This window comes from Alligator sinensis, unplaced genomic scaffold (assembly GCF_000455745.1).
Source record: "Alligator sinensis unplaced genomic scaffold, ASM45574v1 scaffold904_1, whole genome shotgun sequence".
NCBI classification, from domain to species: domain Eukaryota; kingdom Metazoa; phylum Chordata; order Crocodylia; family Alligatoridae; genus Alligator; species Alligator sinensis.
This window is the reverse complement of record NW_005842587.1, coordinates 597522-622052: the sequence shown is the minus strand read 5'-3', so window position 1 is coordinate 622052 and position 24531 is coordinate 597522. Positions and strand designations below refer to the sequence as shown.

The 24531-nt window shown below is 42.3% G+C and overlaps 1 protein-coding gene across 1 annotated transcript in view; it reads right to left on the bottom strand.

The window, feature by feature from the left end:
- QKI (QKI, KH domain containing RNA binding) overlaps positions 1-24531 on the bottom strand; it is a 261229-nt gene that overhangs the window by 90157 nt on the left and 146541 nt on the right. Inside the window, exon 4 of the mRNA XM_025214536.1 lies at positions 17861-17911. Coding sequence (XP_025070321.1) covers positions 17861-17911 — 51 coding nt within the window. The remainder of the gene's footprint in view (positions 1-17860; positions 17912-24531) is intronic.

Sequence of the window (24531 nt, the reverse complement as noted above, 5' to 3'; positions counted from 1 at the left end):
AACTCACTCCCCCCCAGTGCTTGTGTTGTTCATGTATTATTTTCAATAAAACTCAGTTTATAAGAAAATTTAATGAAAGTAAGTTTTAAAGTTTATCTTCATAAAGTTTATTACATTTTTTTTTAAATATTAAGAAGCCTTATTTGAAAAATTAGGTAATTACCTGAAATTTAATGTTGGTCATTCACCTAGCCACCTTAATACCACTGAACACTTACTCTGACAGTCTATTTTATTTGACAAAGTACAGAATATTCATATTTGAAAAAAATCAAGTTAAATAGTTCTACCATAGCATGCAAATCAATACAGCAAACACAGTATGCTACTTGTTAATATAGTCTCTACATACATATTCTGATAAACCAAAGGTTTTTACAGTCATCTGTAACATGGATCTTGGACAAAAAGGGAGGTCCTGGCAGTTCACCAAGGGAATAATCAGGATTTTTTTACCCTGGGAATTACTAAAACACAATTAGGACTGTGGAATAAACACATTAACTGGATATTTCTTTTAAAATGAGCAACACTGACACTGTTAACAATGTTAACATTTAAAACCTGTCTTAAAATTTCAGACTTTAAATGAGATACATGAGGATGTTCCATCTCTGAGATTAAGATGGTCTGCACTGAAAAGTTGTACCACATCATATTGGTAAAGCAGAAAATCGCCTTAAGTATGGACACCGCTATACTAGTATAAAAGTGCTATCCAAATGTAATTTCCTTCCATGCAGGAAGGGAACAAACTGTACCAGGAAAGCCACATCCTAATTAGGATTTGTACAAGTAAAAATTAGATCTCTTAAATTACATGTTCATACTAGCACAGACTCAAGTATAGATCAGGCCCCTTCTTGTTTTAGGCTCTGTATAAAACACCATTGCTCCAGTCAGTTCATTATTTTCAGGTGCTCTTCCCTAGTCCATCACACTCCTAAACAACAAGGGCTAGAAACATTTTTTTTTTTTTAAAGCAAATGAAGACTTGGATCAAGGGAACAATTATGGGGCACTGGGCAGATACCTCAGTGTATTCTGTAGTCATGAAATACATGGTGCTCTAAGTAGCATTGAATTCACAACTGAAATCCATTAGCAGTTACCGATAAAACTAGCAGTTCAGTTATATACAGCTCTCATTTAAGATAATCTATAGCTGGTTTAACATCCTTCCTGTATGTACCCAGTTGCATCTGAGTTAATAATGCATTCTGTTGATCAATACTAAGCCAATTTTCCCATTCTATTACAATCTATCAATACTATTAGGAAAATTGACTAAAACGAGTATCTTTTGGCTAGCTTAATACTGCGCAGCAGCTATAAGCAAAGTAATTTCATACCAATCTAAAATAAATTACTCTGCTTATAGGAGAGTGTTAAAATGCAATTTTGATAAACTATCAATAAGCCACGAAAAATAAAATTCAAATGAAGGAATCACCAGATTATAAACAGTTCAGTATTTTATTTGAGACTGAAAGGTAGCACATTTGTGTGAAGTGTTATTGTACAATGCTGGAGATAAAATCTGCTTTTTAAAATAGTATTTAATAGCTGTGCTGTATCTTATTTTTGCCTTACCATTTGACTGGCCATACTGTTTACCCTGATACTAAGTAAGTCTCAGTTGCCACTCTATTTTGGCTCAGAGGCAGACAAGACAAACTGATCCTTGACACCTAGGTTCAGAACCCTGCTCCATCTACACTTAGGCTTCCTGCAATTGTCATTTAGCTTCTTTATGCTCCTCCATCTGAAGAGAGAGATAATGGCAATTTCCACTCATGACAGTAATGTGAGGATATATGCCTTAAAGGAAGGGCAGGGCTGCCAAAAATACCCGAAACTTTGACTTTTAAGATGTGCGAGGAGCCTGATCCTTTTTGTGGCAGTGTAGCCCCAGCCCCTTCCCTACTGTCTGCCCCAAGGCATGCATGGCAAATAAAATGCCTTCCATGCCACAGTCCAGCATCCATGCCAGGGGTTCCTTACCCCTGCCTTAAAGACTGAGACGCTAGGGATGGAAACTAAATAAATGCCTTCAGTAGAACAGTGGCAACCTCAACTCTAGAAAACTAGGTGATACCAATTTACAAGTTACCAGATGATTTTAAAACATTCTTTAATTCCATAACTGCCTGAGTTTTAGGTCATTAACCACAACATCTACACAGCCTAGTATAATTTCCTACTGTTCTTCCAAGAGCTCTTAATAGCAACAGACTACTGATCTTTCTTGCCCACAAATTTAATTTAAAAAACTTTCCTAAATTATTTTTGAAACTTTTAAACTATTCAAGCTTTCATTGCAATTTTAGGCTCCCCACTATTATTTTATTTAATATTTCATTCTTTTAAAAATGTCAAGAATTACAATTTCCAAAAATCCAAATAAAATATTTTAAAAATGTATTAATTTAAACAGAGAGACTCCAAAAGGGTACTCAAGACACGCCCTCACCATAAATGAGGGCAATAACAATCACTACTTTAGTTCTACATGCTATCTTTATGCATATATATATTTGCTGCAATTTTATTCAAGGTTTTAGGGAAATTTGGGGGGGGGGGCATGGATGCTAGAAGGGAAACCATACTCCCCACATATCTCCAGGGTCCGTCCATGGTATCTTTGCATACACTATATCTGAGGTAAATCTGGACATTAACCTTTACTGACTCTCAATTACATATCATTCATTTCTCTAGCTATGTAGTGCCTGATGCATTTCCACTTTGTCCTGCTCATTAGTGACCATTGTTCCCAATGTCACATTTTTAGCAAATCCAATCCCTGTGCCCCTCACATTATCCCTTAGATAATAAAGGAAAAGACTCTGTCAAAGATCCTTGTATAATACTAGTAAACAACACTTACTCAATTCCTTAACCATCATTTTTATTAAAAATTCACTGTTCAATTTTTCTGCAAGAGTACCACATGCAAAAACTCCCAGTCAAATTAAGCTAGTCATCAAATGGCAATGTAAAATATCACATTTTCACAGATAAGCTCCGTGGTTAGACAGAACAATAATCTTTTCTTTACTTTCTTTTTATTTACATTAACATTACAAAGCCAGAATAAGCTATTACAGTTTTCTTGATGCTCCTCTTCCTTGCATATCCATCTACACAGCTTTCACAAGTTCCAGTTTTCTTTACTACTGATAGATGATGCATGAGCCAAAAAAAAATTGAGCTCAAGTTACTGATCACAGGATGAATTTGCACAAATTGTTGAAGGAAGAAAAAACCCCCTCAAATCCTGAAGTTGTTAGGCCAAGTTTGGAGCTGACATCAGAAACAAAAAAAGCAGCATCATGAACCGTTTCTGCTCTTGCTCCCACCCAACACCAGAGCATTCTCTTCTACTCTTTTTGCCTGCAGAGCCTCAACATGCTCACTAAGCTTCCAGGTCACAGAAACAGGGTCTCATCTCTGGTACCAAAATACAAACACACTTTTTACTTTTGGCACAATCCCTTTGGGATGAGAGATCACTACAACAAACACCACAACTAATTCGCACATGGAAAGAAAATAATGAGGTGTACATATAGATACCTGGCCATCATTCTGAACAGCCTCTCCATTTGCAAAAATATTATTTTCATTTTGATGAGTCTCGGTAAAATTCTATTTTATAATAGGGAGATTTAACTACTGATACCAGAGTCCTTTCTGCAATCATACTGAATATTGTAAAGACAACTCACACATTTGACATTCTAGTTATTTTACTGTGTTGTGTTTCTAGAACCTAGACCAGGGTGTCAAACAGGGGCCTCGGCACATCTGGATCCCAGTTCCTTGGAGGTTGGAAACCAGCATCAGGGAATGCAAGAGGGTTAATGCAACCATTATTTGCTCCCTGCCAATGACGTGCATCTGGAGTGTGGCTCTATAACCCAGATTCTGGCAGTGGACACTAAGCCCACTCATACCATCCTCTCCCCCAAAGCCCTGCAGACCAAATTTCATGGCTTCCAGGGCTGGATCTGTCCTGCAGATCAAACAATGGCTCTGTCAGATCTGTCAAACAATATGCTTCTATTAAAATCTAAAATGCTTTTTGATTATACAAATGCCGAAAGCAGGGGTAAAAAATTCAGAGAGAGGAATATTTGATTATTTATTTTCTTAGCATCCTCAAATAAGGTTCTATGGGGGACTGGGGAAGGGGGAAAAGGAAAATGAACAAGTGTTACTTTCATTAGAATAAATCCAAATGATCCCAATACCTATGTAAGGGTGGAATTACCACCATCCAAAAATATATGCTTAGAAAATGAATACAGAGCACATTACTGCAAGTTCAAGATATGACAACAAAACTGAAAATGTAAAAACTCTGATTTTAAAAACATGATATAAATCACTATCCAAATTTCAGGTCTTGATTTAAGAACAGTTTCCAAAGAATGCTTGCAATTTTTGGAAACCCAAATTAGACTTAAGTGGGCACTATGTACATCCTGTGTGGTGGTCCTGTGGAAAAACAGCATGATAATCTAATTAAACACTATCATAATACATATATAAAAGGGGGTCAAGTCAGGCTTGCACAAGCTTATTCTGGCATCTCCCAACTTGACTGTGCAACCTTATTATTTTTAATAAAGAGAGACCGTGTTTATAACAATGTTCTCTAACAGGTAAGACTGTTTAAAAGGCATCAGAGACCTATTTGCCTGAACTCTACACCCTTATTTTTGTTTTCACAGGAGATTAAGTTTAGATAATTTCTTATATGACTTTTACTTAGTCAAATAGAAGACTAATGCTTCTCCTACTATTCAAGGTAAGCAGTTAAGTTCCCCTGAGCGAAACTTAGTAAGAAATGGTGGAAAAATTATAAATGCAATTCTCCAAATGGGGGACAGAGTTCAGATTTGGATAAAAACCCATAGAAGAGAGCTCTAACTAGATGTCGTAAGTATAATAAATGTCTTAATTCAGACATCAAGCACAGTGATATTTTGCCTGTGATGTTCCAGATATTGTGCAAGAGGCAAGGAATTTTCTGGGTAATATCTTTTATGTGAAAAACTGCATGGCTGGGAATCAGACAAGCTTTTGAATGCAAAGCATCCTTCAGATCTGAGGGAAGAAGCAGGCACAGTGATGATTAAAAACTGTGTAGTACTGTGAAATTAGAGAAGAGATTCCTATAGATAGCAGACAAACAATTAACAGAAGACAAGCTTGATAAATGGGAAATTAAGACCCTTCAAAAGGGAAGAGGATTGTTATCACTTGTAGTCTGAAGGAAGAATTTCAGGAATCAAGTAGAGTATAGTAAGCCATAAAGGTGTTTTATAAATTTCCCTGGACCATGAAGTTAGCAAGGTCAAAAAGAGAGTGGCTGTTCTGTGAAAAATATGCTCCAGCTTTGTCCCTTGTATTTTTTCTGAGATAGTTCATTCTGGTGCATAGTTTGCCTTCTTTCACTCACATAGATACCATGAGTGCAGTTACTGCACTGGATCAGATATATATCACATTGTGGTTCATGCTGATTGTTATAGCAGCGGAGCCATGTTAACAAGGCAAGTCAATGCTTTGTCCCATATGACATCCATTGAAGAGTAGGGAGTTTGCTTCTGATGAGCAGGGGAAGGTTAGAGGGTTGTTTGAAAGCCAGGAATGGAGGGGCTGGGAATATTTCTCTCTAGGTCGGACCCTTGTCAACTAAAGGCTTTGATGGATTCTTCTAGTAAGTTCCAATGTGGGGTGATAAGTTACAACCAGGGCTGTGTGGTCATAGGATGGGGGGTTCTTTTTGTATTGTAACAGACTACCATGGGTTCTTTCAAAGATGGTCAGTTTCTCTACTGGAGTGTCCCTATATGAAGGCAGATTTCAGGCTGGCTAGGTGGGTGTCACAGGTATTCTCCTCAGAGCGGACGACGTGGTATCTGAGGATCTGACTGTAGATTACAGCTTCCTTGGTGTGCTTGAGATGATTGCTGGTTTTGTGGACATAAGCTGGTCTGTGGATTTTTGGTACATGGCAGTTTATAGGGTGCCATCCCTGATGTGGATCATGATCTAGAGAACTGATGTTAACGTAGGAATATTCGAGACAAAATCTGATCAAATGATGGTAGTGGTTAACCCTGTGGTGGAAGTCAGTATTAGAGTCTAAATGTTAAACCCAAATGATGAAACTATCATCTATGTAACAGGTGAAATAGGTTTACTGGTGCAGTTTTCCAAAAAAATCCTCCACCAGGTAGCTCATGAGCTTGGCACATTGAGGGGCCATGTTTGTTCCCACAGTGTGCCCATGTGTTGAGAAAATGATGATTACTGAAAACTAAGTTGCTATGGATGAGAATGAAGTGGGTTTGTACAACATATGTTGCAAATATGAGCATAGTCTGTGTTCCTGTAGGTATTTCAGGCAGGCAGCTGTGCCCTCACAATGCTGGATACAAGTGTACAGGCTGGTGACATCCATGCTTGCCGGAAAGCCTCGTCAGGGAGGTAGCTGATATTTTAGATGCTGAGAAGTCTTGTGTCATAACTGCTGGCTGCCCACAAGAAGAACCTTTTCCATTCCTCACTGTAGCAGATCAGGTGACTGCTTCCTGGAAGTTAGGAGAACCTTCTGTACTTTCTCAAAATAACAGTCCAAGATCTGTCAAAGCCCAATGGTTGTCAGCTGTAATGACTACATTCAAATGGCAAAATCTAACCTTCTTTGTTAGGTCAAGACATCTGGAACTGTAAGAGAAAGAAACCTTTGAGAGTTTAAATAGATCTATGAACTACTCTCTTGCTCAGGCAGGGGCTGTAAGAATAATCTCAACTTCCTCTTGTTTGATTTTCTTTAAATTAGAGCAACTTGATGGAAGGTATAGATAGAGAAAACCTTTAACCACAGTCTCTTTACATAGCTGGCTTTATATGATTCCTTCTACATATTCACACAGTTATTAGCAATGCTGCAACACTGCCAATACTTTATCCATTATCATGAGGGAGAAAGAACCTCAATGCCCAAGTTCTCATTCAATCTTAGAATAATAAGGAATTTTCTTTCCCCCAAAATTCATAAATTTACCATGAATTTTCAAATGCCCCTAATTTCATAGATAACACAACTCTACTTACATCTTATATGCCACCACCTGCTTGAAGTATCTGTCTGTGGTCCACACTAGACACATCCCTACGTGTAAAAATGAAAGAACACCTCTCTGACATCAGTTCCAGAAAGATGCAGATGCCTGTGGCAAAACACTTTAACCTCCCTTGAAGTTCCATCACAGACCTTAGGTTAGCTGTTCTTAAGCAGCTTTTTTTAAAAACTGACTTCAAGAGGAAACTGAAGAACAAGAAATGATTCACAGACTGGACTGTAGTAAGTATGTTTTAATCAGGGACTATGGATTCTAATCCTATTACATGAATTAGCTTTGGTGACCCTTCTGTTCCCATGCACTCTCTCTGCTGTCTCTCCCCCTTTCTGTCTTGTGTATTCAAAGAACTGTTGCCATTCCATATACTGCTTTTTGCACATCCTTTCACAGCATCTGATGAAATGAGTTCCAGCTGATGAAAGTTTATGCTATATAGCTTTAATTTAATTAGACTATAAGGTCCAAATCTACCCTACTTAATAGTAGAAGAGACTATAAAACCATCTTCCTGATTTCCTGTATAATCACAAGACATTAAGGGTGCCTTGTAGATGTGCAGGGAAGCTGCTCTGATGTGCTATAATTGCAACATGTTGGAGCAGACTCAATTAATTGAGACTGCTGGAGTGTGCTAATTAGTGTGCTCCAGCAGCCTCCACATCTCATGCATCAGCGTCCCCGTGCTTCAAAATGGTGACAGGGTTGTTTTAAATAAAATTTGTTCAATGAGCTTTAGTTAAAGCGCCCCTTGCTGCCATTCTGAAGCATGGGGATGCTGATACCCAAGATGCTGCTGATGCTTTAATTACAGCAGCTCTTGGAGCTACTCTAATTAAAATGTGCCCCCGCCCACCAGCACCCCTCAGAGGACGTGTAAAAACACCCAAAATCTCAACCACCTACTCTTGTATTGAGTCCAATACTGTGTCTTACACTAAGTATATATTACCTGGACTTCAAGGCGGCCTCTGACCTAGTTCCTCACGATGTCTTCATGGTTAAGATGGGGAACTGTGGCCTTGATCATTTTATGGTCCGATAGCTAGGCAACTGACTATGGGGTCGGACCCAAAGAGTCCTAGTTGAAGGGACAAAATCAACATGGTGCAGGGTGACCAGTGGAGTCCCTCAGGGCTCGGTACTTGGGCCCATACTCTAACATCTTCACTAATGATCTGGATACAGGAGTCGGATGTGAACTCACCAAGTTCGCAGATGATACCAAATTATGGGGGAGGGCAGTCACACCGCAGGACAGGCTGGGGATACAGGATGACTTGGAAACACTCTCAAGGTGGGCCAATCAAAACCAGATGGCCTTCAATGCCGAGAAGTGTAAGGTGCTGCATCTCGGTAGGAAGAACCCCTAGCACAATTACAGGCTCAGCAGTGCTATGCTCGCTAGCACCACGACCGAAAGGGACTTGGGGGTCTTGATTGACCACAAGATATGAGCCACCAATGTGACACTGTGGCTGGCAAAGTTAACAAAACCCTGGTGTGCATCCATCGATGCATCTCAAGCAACACCAGGGAAATCATCCTCCCACTTTACTCAGCCCTGGTGAGACCACAGCTGAAGTACTGTTTCCAGTATTGGATCCCCCACTTCAGGAAGGATGTGAAGAAGCTTGAGAGAGTCCAGAGGAAAGCCACTCATACGATCCATGGCCTGGAGAGAAGGCCATACGAGGAGAGGCTGAGGGACTTGGGACTCTTCAGTCTGGAGAAGAGAAGGCTCAGGGGGGGACTTGGTGGCAGCCTACAATTACATAAGAGGGGTACATAAGGACGTGGGAGAACACCTGTTCACCAGAGCTCCACAAGGGATAATAAGGCTACAAACTCTGGGAAGGCCGATTTAGACAGGATATAAGAAAAAAGTTCTTTACGGTGCATGTGTCCAGGGTCTGGAACAAACTCCCCCCAGAGGTGGTTCAAGCACCTACTCTGGATTCCTTCAAAAACAGGTGGATATATTTCTTGCTGGGGTCACTTGATCCCAGCTGACTTCCCACCTATGGCAGGGGGGCTGGACCCGATGATCTCTTGAGGTCCCTTCCAGCCCCTAGTGTCTATGAAATCTATGAAAATTGGTGACCCACTGCACAGTCCACCAGGAGGAGACGAATGGCTATCACCAGTCAAAACTGATTGGCTGCAAGTGCTCTCCATCATATGACCCCGCCACTTGTCACCAACCAGTGGCAAGGAGCAGGGCCATATGACAGACAAACCCCGTGGCCAATCAGCAATGAGAAGCAAGGCCATATGATGGGCAGACCTCATGGCTGATCAGCAACAAGGGGCAGGGCCACTGGGGTCCCTTAGCCAGAGGCATAGGGAAGGGGGTAGTTCTACACAGCCTAAGGTGATACAACTAAGATCACCTTGCCTATGACCTGTTGGATCTTTCTTAGCATCATTAGTTGAAAAATACAAGAAGGTCGAAGTATTGTGTCCCCCCTCCCCCCCCACATTTTAAAAAGTTGTTTGTGCATTCCTGGATCATGAACGGCAATTCGATGTGCATGTAAATAACTTAGAAGTATCATCTGTGTAATCTTCTAATTTCACTTACCCCTGACTGTTTTATGTTTTTTGCAGGTCATTTCTCACAGATTTATTACAATCCTGAAGACTTTCCTAGAGTTGCAATAGAAGTGATTCCCATAAATCCTTAGCCTGGTTTACCAGTATGCAGTATAGTGGAATTTTAATTTCCAATTCTAATCTTTAGGAATTACAAAGTTTTTTTAATGTGCATATCAACTGTATTTATTAGTCCTTTTCCCTCATATTAAATGTGTTGCGTTGTTAGTACTGGTGCTGCTATATAATTTTTGAACTCCCCTTTTCGACATAGTATGAATGCCTCCCACTAATGAATTAAGCAACGTGACTTAATATCCTACTTACGATTCATGCTCTCTCTGGTCTTCCCCACAGAGGAAGAACTACGTATTGCATTGTGTTTTTGAATGTATTTCAGTATATAGCTGCTGCTTTGCAATTATGATAGATAATTGTGCATCCACAAGTGCATCTGAAGTAGGGCCAAGGAGGTGATCCTCCCCCTCTACACGACACTGGTCAGGCCACAGCTGGAATACTGTGTCCAGTTCTGGGCGCCCCGCTTCAAGAGGGATGTGGACAACATTGAGAGGTTCCAGAGGAGGGCCACCCGCATGATCCGGGGACAGCAGGACAGACCCTACAATGAGAGGCTATGGGACCTGAACCTGTTCAGCCTTCACAAGAGAAGGCTGAGGGAGGACCTGGTGACCGTCTATAAACTCATTAGGGGGGACCAGAAGGGTTTGGGGGAGACCTTGTTTCCCCCAGTGCCCCCCGGGAAAACAAGAAATAACGGCCACAAGTTATTGGAGAGTAGGTTCAGATTAGATATCCATAGGAACTACTTCACAGTTAGGGCGGCTAGGATCTGGAACCAACTTCCAAGGGAAGTGGTGCTGGCTCCTACTCTGGGGGTCTTTAAGAAGAGGCTTGATGCCTACATGGCTGGGGTCACTTGAGCTCAGTTTCTCTCCTGCCCAGGCAGGGGGTCAGACTTGAAGATCTACAAGGTCCCTTCTGACCCTACTTCTATGATTGTAATGTCAAAAGCTAAACTTCTTGTCCTTTGGAATGGAAGGTGATGAGGTGCTTAATTTCTGTGGAAGTTGATTCCACAGCTTTAGACTGGTTCTATCCACCCTTCCTTCTTTTTTTGTGTCCTTGTGACAAGGTATTTAGCTGAATTCGCAGATCCCCTAGAATCTGACAGGGTCGCTCTGTGACCATAGATTTCATAGACAGTAGGGCTGGAAGGGACCTCGGAAGATCGAGTCCAACCCCACCACCTGGAGGGCAGGAAGTCAGCTGGGGTCATAGGATAAACATCCAATTTTCTCTTAAAGGTGTTCAATGTGGGTGCTTGAACCACCTCCGATAGCAGGCTATTCCAGACCTTGGGGGCTCGGACGGTAAAGAAATTCTTCCTTATGTCCAGCCTAAAACAGTCTTGCAGTAGTTTATAACCGTTCAATCTCATCATCCCTTGGGGTGCTCTGGTGAAACCTTCCCCCAGATACTGGTGGTCACCCCTGATAAACTTATAGGTGGCCATCAGATCACCCCTGAGCCTGCACTTTTCCAGGCTAAAGAGCCCCATAGGTCTCAGCCGGTCGTCGTAAGGTCTGTTTTCCTGACCTCTGATCATGCGTGTGGCTCTTGTCTGAACTCAAGCTTCTCCACATCCTTTTTGAATTATGGGGCCCAAAACTGGATGCAGTACTCCAGCTGCGACCTCACCAAGACCGAGTACAAGGGAAGAATGACATCCCGGGATTTGCTTGAGAAGCATCTATGGATGCAAGCCAGCTTTTTGGTTGCTTTACTAGCCGCAGCGTCGCATTGAAGGCTCATTTTCATTTTGTGGTCAATCATGACCCCCAAGTCTCTTTCTTCCGTAGTGCTAGCCAGAGTAGCACTGCCGAGCCTATAAGGATGCTGCAGATTTTTCCTCCCAAGGTGGAGAACCTTGCATTTCTCAGTGTTAAACACCATCAGGTTCTCATCCGTCCATTTGCTGAGCCTGTCCAGGTCAGCCTGGATCACCCTCCTGTCTTCAGGTGTGAATGCTTTGCCCCAAAGTTTGGCGTCATCGGCAAACTTGGCCAGTCTGCTTCTGACTCCAATGTCCACATCATTAATGAAGATGTTGAACAATATGGGTCCAAGGACAGAGCCTTGGGGGACCTCACTGGTCACAGGGCACCATGACGATTGGCTTCCGTCTATTACCACCCTCTGGGCACTTCTGCTATGGCCTCAAACATGCGACCTCTGGGGTGTCAACCATGCGTCTTACAGCTCACACCACTTCAGCCCCCAGACTGGTTCGTGAAAGCTCATTCTCTGCATCAGGGCTTTGTCCTTATGATGCAAAACTCCATTGCATCTATCTATGCTTGAGCTATGCTTGTCATAAGGCTTTGGCAGACATTACACACATTAACAGCTGTGCTCATATCAGCGTTTAAGTGAGCTTTTAGGTTTCAGGCTATACAGTACCTTAACAGTACTACAGTATTTACTCAAAGCGGTTGGCAGGGCAGAGGGGACCTCATCTTAGATTTGAGTAAATACTGTACTTCTTTTAAGGTACTCTTTTGTCCATCTACATAATTATAATTTTCCTGGACTTCAGTCTCAAATCAGCAGGCTTAAATAATGCTTCTCCTCACTAGCTGATTGGGCAATGTGTAGTATCCAGACTCTCTGGTCTGTTCAGCTTGCTGTTTTTAATGTGGACTGTGATTAGTGGAATAGTAGGATATTAGTATAGCACAGATTCACTAGTTTGCTAAATGCCATGAGGTAGGGCTCTTAATTTTCTGAATATTAAAACCATCAAAAGTCAATACATTTTACATGTTACTCCACCTTTTATATGTCATTACTAATCCCTTTTGCCAATCCTTTATCCTTTTCCACTACAATGCTTTGCCACTTATTTAGGAAATCCACTCTAAGAACCCGATATCTCAAGTCCAGTGCTTACACAAGTACATACCTGGAGTTTGCTTGCTTTTCTTTTTAAATTCCACCAACCAAGAAAAACGCGCGCGCACACACAAAATTCAAACCCTACAACTATAACATGTTTTAAATTCTCCCTACAAAAGTTACAACTAAAAAACAAGTACAAGAACTTGTGCAGAATAAAGATTAAGATACTGGCAGCAATTTCACAATTAAATTAAAATTAAGATAATAATTCAATATCTGCTTGGTGTGAAAAATATAAGACAGCATCTCCAGATTTATGGCACTTTCTTAGAAAACAAGTTCTGTACCCAGAGTATTTAGAAGTAAATATGGTGGTTAAGCATCTTACAAATTAAAAATTAAATAAGAAACAGACATAAATCTTTTGTGTATAAATCTTTTTTTTTTTGAGGGGGGGGGAAGGGGAAAGAGAGAGAGAGAGAGAAAAAAAAGGGATAAATAGTGTTAATGGTGGAGTAAAGTTCACTTCCAACTCTCCAGAAAATAAAATAGAAATCTTATACATAGCACAAACTGAAAGCAAGCTAGGTCTCAGTTAAGCTAAGTTATAACAGTTGCCACATTTAATAGTTACTATGACCATATGAGACTAAATGCTCTCAAATCAACACTTAGGCAAGTGCTGAATGGAACCACTGATACCAATGTCCCCTCTGCACATGAAGGTAAAAGCATGATGGCATCTAATGCAATTCACACAAATCACACCTGTCATGCTGCACTTGCATGGCAGGAAACACAACTGTGGGATTGCACATTAGATCCCATCGTGCCTTACTGCCAATGCAAGAAGCAGGCTCCTGCAGCTAAGAGCCCCCCACTGGCTACTTGAGGGGCTTCAAAACATAGGGGTAACTCCACACACCGCCGCAGCAGGAGGATCACTACACGGCTCTGTCAGATTTGAATGAATCAGTGAATTCTGCTAAATACTTTGTCACAGGGACACAAAACAGGAAAGAAACATCATGAGGGGAAAAATAAATAAATCAAATGCATCTTGAAAAAGTACTTTTAAGCTAACTTGGGAACACAAACATTAACTTGCCTTGATCATCACCTCATTACTGGGAAATATTTACAATAAATTCTTTAGATTTCTTAATGGTATTTTCCTCTTACCTTACACCATGCTTGGATCTACATATATTCTTACCTCTGGTTACCAAGGTTTTGGTTTAGTTACAATATCTCTTTATTATTTATGTTAAGAGCTGTCACTAACATTAGAAGCAGTGCTAGATCCTTAATTAGACAAGCAATAAATTAAGATAGATATGGAACACCTTAGGAAGTTAACTATTTTATTTAATATACTTTTAGTCAGAAAATTCAGTCTTTTTGCTGATTTTCCAATACCTGAAACACTAAGTTCACACTAGATTTTTTAACTGCAATTAATTTTACAGCCAAGCAATGGACTACCTTCTTCCTTGCAAGTGAACTATGTAAAAGAAGGTGCATCAGATGACATTGTTCCTCATGAAAAGTCTTGCTTGTGTTTACCATGTTTCATGAGTTACTTCTGACAGTTCCCAGGTGCTGCTGAAACGCTACAACATGGAAATCAGTAGTGAGAAATAGCTTATTTTTAAATGAAATGGTTTATTTTTGAGCTTCTGAAAATGGTTTATTTTTAGATCATTGGGTATTAAGGACAGAAATGACTGGTATGTATGTTAAATCCCAGAGTACCCAATTACTGAAGCTTTCAGAACTGTCAAAAGGAATTTAGCTAATTTTGTACAATCCATTTGTAATAAATGAACAAAAGTCAATAATCAACCACAGAAATTTAGATTTATGAATTACTTCAATATACACCAACATGCTCTAATTTAGGGAAATTTTGCCTAAACATACTTCCCAAAAGAGCAATTTCAATTAGTACTGCTACATGATGCTTACATTAATTATTTTTCAAAACAACAAAGGGCAGGCTTGCCCTTTGGATTAGTTAATATAAACAAGTATACATATGCATAAACACCAAAGATATAACATAATTCTTTTTTGTTGTGCACTTGTACAAAAATCTTTTCCTAAATAACAATTTGATTAAGGTATGTTCAGCATTAACACCTATAAGGAAAAATTACAAGTCATCTTTAGTTCATCACAGCTCTGTTATGTGTATAATACTCAGCATCTAGACATCGAAGTTCAGGATGGGTAATTAAACAGGACTTGCAATATTCAGGGTTTTTTTTCAGAATCAGAAGTGCAATATGCTATCGCATGACAGAAAACTGGAGGCAGAGATGAGGCAATTCCTGTCAGAGGTATCTTTAGCCAAACCTTTTTGACCAAGTAAAGGCACAGCATTAACTAGTACTGGAGGACATACTGGATTCTCCAAGGAATACTGTCACAACATGTGGCCATAAATGAAATGGGAAAACTGAGTGGATGAGCTGAACAAGCATCTGAAGAGACTCCTAGAAAGCCAAAAAAGTTAATAAAATGACTAATATACTTCTTTATTTTAAAAAATACAGAGATTTATAAAAATACCACTAGTTTTCAGGATTTGATTTGCAAACCTATTCATTCTTTAAACACGTCTACTGTCAGTGATTTGGGAATCCATTTTAGGTAGTCAGAAAAAGACGGAAGTCAACACGTTACAGTGGAGGTTAATTAACTTAAATGTTGGTGGACAAGTCAAATCCGGAAGCAGGACAGAGTGAGAGAGATGGTGGTTGTAACAGCTCATTTATATTATATGTAGATTACTTATTTTATAAAAAAATGAAAGCAGCAAAGATTTTTTTGGGCAATACCTTTAGTGGACTAACTGTATAGTTCAGATAAAGTTAGACAAGGTAAATGCTAAAACCACATCAAAATCCACTGCTTACAATGGAAAATCCACAACTAAAAGTTATCCCAATTATGCAGTATGTCTAACAAAAGGTATCACCCAAAAATCCTTGCCTCTCACATAATTCTCACAGCTACATCATTCTAACACTATCATAAAAATGAAAAAAAAAAATCAGGATCCCATAACTGTGTTTAATTGTACACAAAACTAGCATAACTGTCTTTGGAAAACCAGACTCTGCTCAGCCACAACACAGGAATTTTGGAGGCAAATGGATTCACCTTTTTCCCCCATCTCATGTGTGGCCTATGTAAAAGACAGCATAATTTTAGCCCTTATACTTGCTATATAACAGTGACAGGTTCTCTTTTTATTTCCAAATGGGGAGGATGTTAAGCTGCACACCCTGCATAGGTACAGCAGCATCTACTGTACCTTCCTAGTAGATGCAGTAATTCTGAGCATTTCCCCGTAACTCTGCATTACCCTTTAGGCCATGGGCAGGCAATTATTTCGGGAGGGCTGCTTACCAAGTTTTGGCAAGCCATCAAGGGCCTCATGACAGGCAGCCAGGGGCAGATGAATATTAATTTTCTAATTTTTTTGAGGGACCCCGTGAGCCGGATAAAATGGCCTGGTGGGCTGCATCCAGCCTGCGGGCCGCATTTTGCCCACCCCAGCTTTAGGCTAAGTACAAATAGTCAAAAAGCCTGAGGCTGAATTGATTCCGTCTGTGCAGGATAGTCCAAGCTACATAAATTGAACCAATAAACAAGTGAACAGACATTCACTTTTGATTCTGGAAGTGTAGCCACATGCCTGCAGTGGCTAAAAGCCAGAAGCCAGGGGATACTACAGCACACCTCCCTGCTCAGCAGGAGTAGACAGTTTGGGGCAAGGTTACTCTCCCTGACCCTGAGAGGGAGTAGGGTTTGCAAGAGAGGTGCTTTAACTAAAGCTCATTCAACAAGCTTCAGATAAAATATCCCTGCTGCCATTCTGAAGTATGGGGACACTGATGCATCAGACACTGCAGGCACTGTAACTGGAGAGGCTCTCAGAGCCACTTTAATTAAAGTGTCCTGCCCTACCCGTGGAGCACATGTAAAAACTCCCTTTAGGTTTATCCTGTGAATCATGTTTAGACACCTGACAGTGCTAACACTGTGTAGCACAACGTGCCAGAGCACTCTGGTTGAGATGCACAGTATTATGCATTTTATTTCAATCTTTACACTGTATTCAGTGACCTGAGCATTCAACCAAAACTATTAAAAATAGACATAATGACTCTTAAATAGGAACTGGAGCAGGGGAAAAGGTCCTCAGGTATCAACATTTTTACCACAGACTTCCAGTACTTCAAGGAACTAACAACTCAGATGTTTCACTACTTTGCCTCGCAGCTGTCAGTGTCCATCACCTTTAATGGTCAAAAGGATGTGGTTACTGCAAATCAAGTCTTGTTTATACTCCTACATCTCTGAAAAAGAAATTTAAGCAATGTAGTCCCCAAACTTCCTTGCTGAGAAAAGTTCTTTTATTCCCACTAATAGAAAAAACTCAAAATGTTTAATTTATCTGACATGGAAACAGATGAACAGAATCACATTTATAAGCCTGTGATAACTAAAGAGCATGCACGAAGTGACTAATCAGATAACAAAACTATACCAACCCTACTGAAGCAGCCTAACAGCAATCATTTTGCTGGATATTACTCCATGGATGCAAGGTATCACCACGTCACAAAAATGGGGGAATGATAAAGGGGAGCTACAGAGTTTCTCTACGTGGCAATGAAATTAGATAAAACATTGCCTTTAGAGGTGGATGGAAACAGAAGAGGAAACCACAGTTCTATTGACCACAACAGAGGTGTGCATACTCATTTAACCAATCAAGTCCATTAACAGAAACAGAGACTTGTTCTGAAGCTCCAGCAGCCGGAGGTAGGGTACAAAAGTAACCAATTTATAAGAGAAAAATCACTAGCCAAATTCAGTGATTTGTATGTAAAAAATTCTACAAAGGAGCTTTAGGAACTATATTAGTTAAAAGGAAAGCCTTCATTGGCCATAACCATCTGCTGAAATTGGACATATAATCATGTACAACATGTTCCATAATATAACCCTGAAACAGAGCCAGACAGTAAGCAAGAAAAGAGTATGTATTCTTTAAACTGGGTGTATGAAATATAATTCTTCAAGGTTTTAAAACCAGGGCCTTCTCATGTTGTAACTCACTCAAAAAAAATTACTGATATTTTAACAAAAAGTAAAAAATTACTTGCCTCTACCTCCAAAACTGCTGGATCAAGGTTGCCTCTGCTCTTAAAGGAGACCTGCAAAGGAAAAAAAACATGGGCTTGTGCCCTGTTTTGCTTCTTTAGGATGTTTAAAAGAGGCACGGAGGCTTGGGGCTTTGGTGAGGGTGATCTTTTCCTGTTTGTTTACATTTGAAAGTCATGTGATGCCTAGTCAGAAAGATGCTAGGATGAAAGAACTAATTAGAAGTAGAGGTGCACTGTTACATCAGTTCAATATTAGATCAGTACCAATATAAAGAAAAGTGGCTGTATTGCATATTGGCCTGATAGGGCCAATAATTTGGCCAATAAATACCTGTGCTGCACGCAGCTGCAGCACAGCACTTAAGCAGCGAGAAGCAGAGGCCAACAGCATGGAAAGCTGCCTCTAGCTGGTAAGTCTGTTGTGGTGGAAGGGGAGGGGGGAGGGAAGGGACATGGGAGGGGGCAGATCAGTGTCCCCCGCGGTGAGGGAGGGGACAGGGGGGAGGGGTGGAGCCACAGCTCGTGTGTGTGTGGGGGAAGAAAGCAGCTCCCACTGCTGCTTGCACCGCGGGAGGGAACACAAGGTGGGGGTGTGCCCTCCGGATCTATGTAGGGCAGGGTGGGGCGGGCTACAGCCAGGGCTCTGTGGGGCTGTTCTCAGAATGGGCGCTGTTGGCCCTGGGAGGATGCTGCATCCACCCCAAATTTCACCGCCACTCTGCTCCCAGCGCCGCTGCCCAGTACAGCCCCGGATCTGCCTGGCATGTGGGTGGAGGCGGGGCGTTAAGCCAGGGCTACACTGGGCAGCTGGTGGCAGCAAAACTTAGAGCGGATGCAGTATCCTCCCTGCACTGATGGCATCTCCTCTTAACTCAGGCCCCAATGAGAACAGCCCCGCACAGCTCCGACTGCAGCCTGCCCTGCCCTGCCCCGCGCAGATCCAGAGGGCACATGCTACCTCATGCCCTCTGGGATGCAAGCCCCTCCCCCCACAAGCCGTGTACCGCACCTGCCTTGCCCTGGCTGGGCAGCACCTGCCACTGCCCCCTCCCTCACTGGGGGGAGCGTAGAGTTGCTCCCCACCCTATGCTCCTTCTCTCCCTCCTCCCCTTCCACCACAACAGACTTACCAGCTGGAGGCAGCTGCATCAGAAAACAGATCAGTATCGGCCGATATGCCTCCTTAAATATCGGCTATCGGAATCGGCCCCAAAAGTCTCTATTGGTGCACTCCTAATTAGAAGAAAACACTGCAAGAGTTGAGAGTGAAGCTAAGCAACTGAGAAGCAAAGAGTCTTGGTTTTACTTTTTACAATTCAGTTCTTTGCTTTTCTTAACTCCTACAATTTGAATAACAATTTGGGAAATTAAGTGGTAAAAATTCAAACCCCTTTCTCCCTCTCCCACTCCCATTTTTTCACTGAGGTGTATAAGCTATCACTTTGCATCTGCTGAAATTAGGGATTCACTGTTACATTGGTGCGGTATCAGATCAGTACCGATATAAAGAAAATTGGCTGTATTGGAAAAATCGGTGGGAGGTGGCTGATCATTTGGCTGATAAATGCCTGTGTTGCTCGCAGCCGCAACGTAGCACACAGGCAGCGAGGAGCAGAGCTGGCAGCAGGTAAAGCTGCCTCCAGCTGGTAAGTCTGTGTGGTGGAAGCGAAGTGGGGAGGGAAGGGGCATGAGGGGGGCAGATCAACGCCCCCTGTGGTGAAGGAGGGGGCAGGGGCAGGTGCTGCCACCCCGCTGGGGTGAGGTGAGATGGAGTTGCAGCTTGTGGGGAGGGGAGTAACTCCCACCGCTGCTTGCACCCCCAGAAGGGCACAGGAGTGCGCATGGCCCTGGATCTGCATGGCATGGGGTGGGGCGGGTGGGCTACAGCTGGAGCTGTGCTGGGCTCTTCTTGCCGGGGCTGGTGCTTGAGCTTGGAGCAGGTGCTGGCAGTGCTGGGAGGGGCCTGCAATCACCCCAAATTTTGTGGCAGCTCTGTTTCTATTCCTGCCCCCACCAGGCACAGCCCCAACTCAATGCCCCGCCTCTACCCATGTGCCAGGAAGAGCCAGGGCTGCACCATGCAGCTGGTGGCAGTGGTGCTGGGAACAGAGCTGTGCCAAAATTTGGGTGGCTGCAGCCTCCCTCCCAGCGCCATTGGCACGTGCTCTGAGCCCAGCCTGTAGCTGCGCCCCACCCTGTACAGATCTGGGGGCACAAATGCCCCTGTGCCCTACCAGGGTACAAGCAGTGGCAGAATCCACTCCCCCCCCACCCCGAACTGCGTTTACCTGCCCCTGCCCCCTCCCCCTCACCGCAGGGGGCACTGATCTGCCCATCACACCCCTTCCCTTCCACCACACATACTTACCAGCTGGGGGCAGCTGCATTGGAAATTGGATTGGTATCAGCCGATAGGCTGATATCAGCTATTGGTATTGGCCCCCAAAATCACTATTGGTGCACCCCTAGCTGAAATAGCCTGTAAACCCCCTACAAAAAACCCAGATGACCGTTTCAAGTCCCTGACCTTTTCAAGGTCAAAAATCAAGCAGAAAAGATCTTTCAAGTGTCTTTCAAACCCTCTATATAGATAAGGCATCAAAAAAGGAGTACAAACCAATTTTAGGAAATGAAACAAAGCAAAACAACTAGCAAAAGACAAAAATGAAAAAAGCAACATGAGCTGGTTGAACTCAAAGAGGGTTCTCATTAACTGTTAATTTTCTTTTGGCAAAGAGAAGAAAGGAACGGGGATGCAGGTAATACATACAATCACCTGCACCCATAGTGACCAGGTCACAAAAAGTTCAGGGTTAGCTTTCTTAAAATACAGTGAAATATGTGCCCATGATTAGAGCAAAATACCCATTTTCAGATGAAAGAATCTCTCAGACAGTGAAAACAGAAGTAGGGCTTATAGAAGAGAATGGTTGTAACCTTAACTATAGGATTATTTCTAGTGCCCCATGTTACACTAAAAGTTGCTCTCCTGATCAGATTCCCTTGCATAAAAAGCATGTCTCACACAGTGTAAATATATTTACAATAGTTATGCAGGAGTGTTCTTTAAAACATATCCTCCTAAATCTTCTTTCATAAGAACTTTCTCCTGGTAGCAAAAGTTTATGTGCATGTTAACTGCACACTACAAAATGTAGTTGTCTTGAAAACAAGTTTATTACAATATCACAGGGTGCAACGTCCACTAATTCATAAGAAAAACGATCAAAGAAAATGCCACTATTACCTATCTTAAAGCTGGAGCAACGTGACACCTTTGGACATTTTTACATGTGCTTGGGGGAGAGGGACTGGGATGCACTTTAATTAGAGCAGCTCTAAGGCTAGGGACAGAAGTTATACACAAACTGGTTTAAGTGATCAGAAACTGATTTAAACCTGTAAAAAGACAGAAGTTCAGTGCACATAACCCAGTTTCAAAACGGCTGAAACTGCTTTAAGATAAACCTGGTTGAATGTAGTATCAGACTTAACTGATTTGGGTCAAACCGGTTTATGAAGCTTCTGTCCCAGCCCCCTTTCCTGGTTCAAGTTAAACCACGTGTTCTGCAACCCTGGGCTGGGCTGTTTGCTCCAGTGGGCCGGGGGAGGGAGGGACTGTGCCTCCCCCAGACAAACCCCAGCTTGGGTATGGGGCCAGGGAGAAGAGTTAAACTTTCCTTCCTCTGAGTACAGAGCTGCCCTGCCCTCCTAAGAAATTTAGTGCTGGCTGTGACTGTGGACTATAAATCCCAGAAGCACCTGGAAACAGGAAGAACAAGTGGTGAGCAAACCTGCAGAGTCCTGCTTCTGTAATTCTGGACTGCAAATCCCAGAGACCTCAGGGGCAACAGGAAGAGGAAGTGAGCACACAGCCTATGCTGGCTACATGCCAGAAAGCCATGGTCTAGTGCCCCCTGGCTTGAGCCACTGCATGATGCATTTCCTGAAGCAAAAGTGAATGTGTGTCCAGTTGTTTCTTAGTTTAATCTCTAACCTGCAAAGACTGAATTGATGCAGTCTTAGGCTTTTTGACTGTCTGTACTTAGCACAAGAGTGTCTCTAATTAAAGCGCCCACAGTGTCTTGTGCATCAGTGTCCCCGTGCTACAAAATGGCGGTGGGGATGCTTTAAGCTCATTCAACAAGCTTTACATAAAGTGCCCCAGCACCATTTTGAAATGAGGGGAGACTGATATACAAAACAGGGAGGCTGCTGGAGTGCATTAATTAGCATGCAGAGGCAGACTTGATCAATCACGTCTGTTTCAATGCACTCTAATTACAGCGCATTGGATTAGCCTCCCCACATGCCTAGAGGTACCCTTAGAAACTAATTGCTTCTGAGAGAAAGAACCTTTGATAAGCAACAGATTACTTCATCAGATTCATCTGAGGCATCTGACAAACTAGGATCTTACCTATAAAAACCCATGCCTATCTCTAAGATGCCAGTCTCCAAGATGTCACCCTGCCCTAACTTCTGCCTGACTGCAGATTAAGCTTTCTACTTCTATACAGAGTTGCACTGATACATCAGTCTATATCGTTACTGGCACCAATAAAAGGAAAATTGACATTACTGGCAATTGGCTTTTTTTGGCCAGTGTGGCCAATAATGTCACTGATAAATGCTGTGCATAGACACAGCAATCACACAGCCAGGAGTACAGCCCAGCAGCTCGGAGAGCAGCATCCAGGTGGTAAGTCTGTGGGGACGAAGGGGTGGGAGGGAGGGAAAGGGAGTGGCAGGGGTGGGGCAGATCAATGCCTCTGTGGTGAGGGAGCGAGTGGGGCTAGTGGAGGGGCACAGGCTGCACAACCAGGGCAGGGTGGGGTGCAGGGCGGAGCTGTGGCTGGTCTGGTACACCCCTACTTCTATACCCTTAAGTATATAAATAGTAATTACTTACAGAGACCAAAGACATGAAATGAAATACTGCTATGGAAGTCAAACCATTTCTTATGAATAAAGAATAAAAATACATACAATGATCAGGAAGACAAAGTAAGATGGACAAGAATATATGAATAATGTAAACCAGTTAAATACACTTTAAAAATGCATATACTACTATGAAGACTTAAGTTAGGACCTAATTGTAATATATTTTAAGCCTATTTAAATTAAAGGTAGTGGTAATTTTAATACATTATTTTAAGCTTATTTAAATTAATTAAAGATAGTGGTAATATTCTAGTGGTTTGCTGCCAAAGTTTTAAAGAAAGCCAAACCAGTGAACCAGTTGGTAATTAAGCACATGGAACTAGAGTTTGTTAAAATACTAATCTAGCTTTGGACATCACTTGCCTCTTCTTCAGGAAAAGTAAGATCATGTCATTTAAAGTTTCAGGTTTGCCTATTTGAACCACCCCCATGATTGAAAGGACTTTTTAAAGGAACAAAGATCTTTGACTTGTTATTCCATCACCATGAAAAGTAACACTTTCATTAAAGCAGAAAATTAAAATCAAAACTAAAAAGTTAATATTTGTTCAGAACAGTTTAATTTCTACTTAATTCTGAAAAGCAGGAAAAGGAATTTCACACAAGAAAGCCATGGTTGAAAAAAATACCCTCTAGATGTTACATTTATGCCATGATTAATGTATTAATCACAGCACAGTGACAAGGGTGCTACACATGCACCCAATTCAAGGCGCTATAAAATGGCAAACCAGCTATAAAAATATTCCACATACAACGTCAAATATTTTTATGCCAGGTTTATATGGCAGCTGAAATTGAACATGCATCACATTCACACACACATGGGCTTCCTGGGGATGATGCCTAGTAACCAACTGATTGTTGGAATCAGCCCTAGACAGCCCAGGTCCCCAACTTGCCTGCTGACAATTTTGTTGGCACTGGCCTAGAGCAACCCTGGTTCTCTAACCAGCTGCACTGGATTGTTGCCCCAACCCAGACTGCATCCAGTGCAGCTAGAGACCTGGGACTGTCTGGGGTGATCGTCAGCCCTGACAGAGTCATACAGTCATAGAAAAATAGAGCTGGAAAGGACCTCCAGAAGTCATTTAGTCCACCCCCCCTGCCTGAGGCAGGATCATTCCTATCTAAACCATCCCATACAAACAGAATCTCAACTCCACATAAGACTATCATCAACCCTGATTAAACATAGAACTAACACCCTAACCCAGGGACAGGCATTTATTTCGGGAGGAGGGCCGCTGACTGAGTTTTGGCAAGCCATCACAGACCGCATGACAGGCAGCCGGGGCAGATAAATACTAATTTTCTAAATTTTGTAGGGACCCCACGGGCCGGATAAAATGGCCTGGCAGGCTGCATTTGGCCCATGGGCCGCATTTTGTCCACCCCTGCCCTAACCTGCCACAGGTAAAGCAGGGGAGCCACAGCAGTCAATGTCCTGCTTCTATAAAATGTTGTCAGTATACGCTCAAGATAGGGTGACCATCCATCCTGTTTTTCCCAGGACAGTCCCAGATTTGAGGCCAGTCTTAGGCATGAAGCATTGATTAAATGAGTGTTCCAGACACAGGGCACAATCCGGTGGGGAAAGGAAATGGTGCAAAGAGGCTGCCTGGTGCAGAATGCCACTTGGCCTCTGCCTCTCCCTGCAGCACACCACTGGCAGCAGCGAGGGGGGAGGGGGAGGAGAAAGAGGGCGGGGAAGAGGGGGAAGT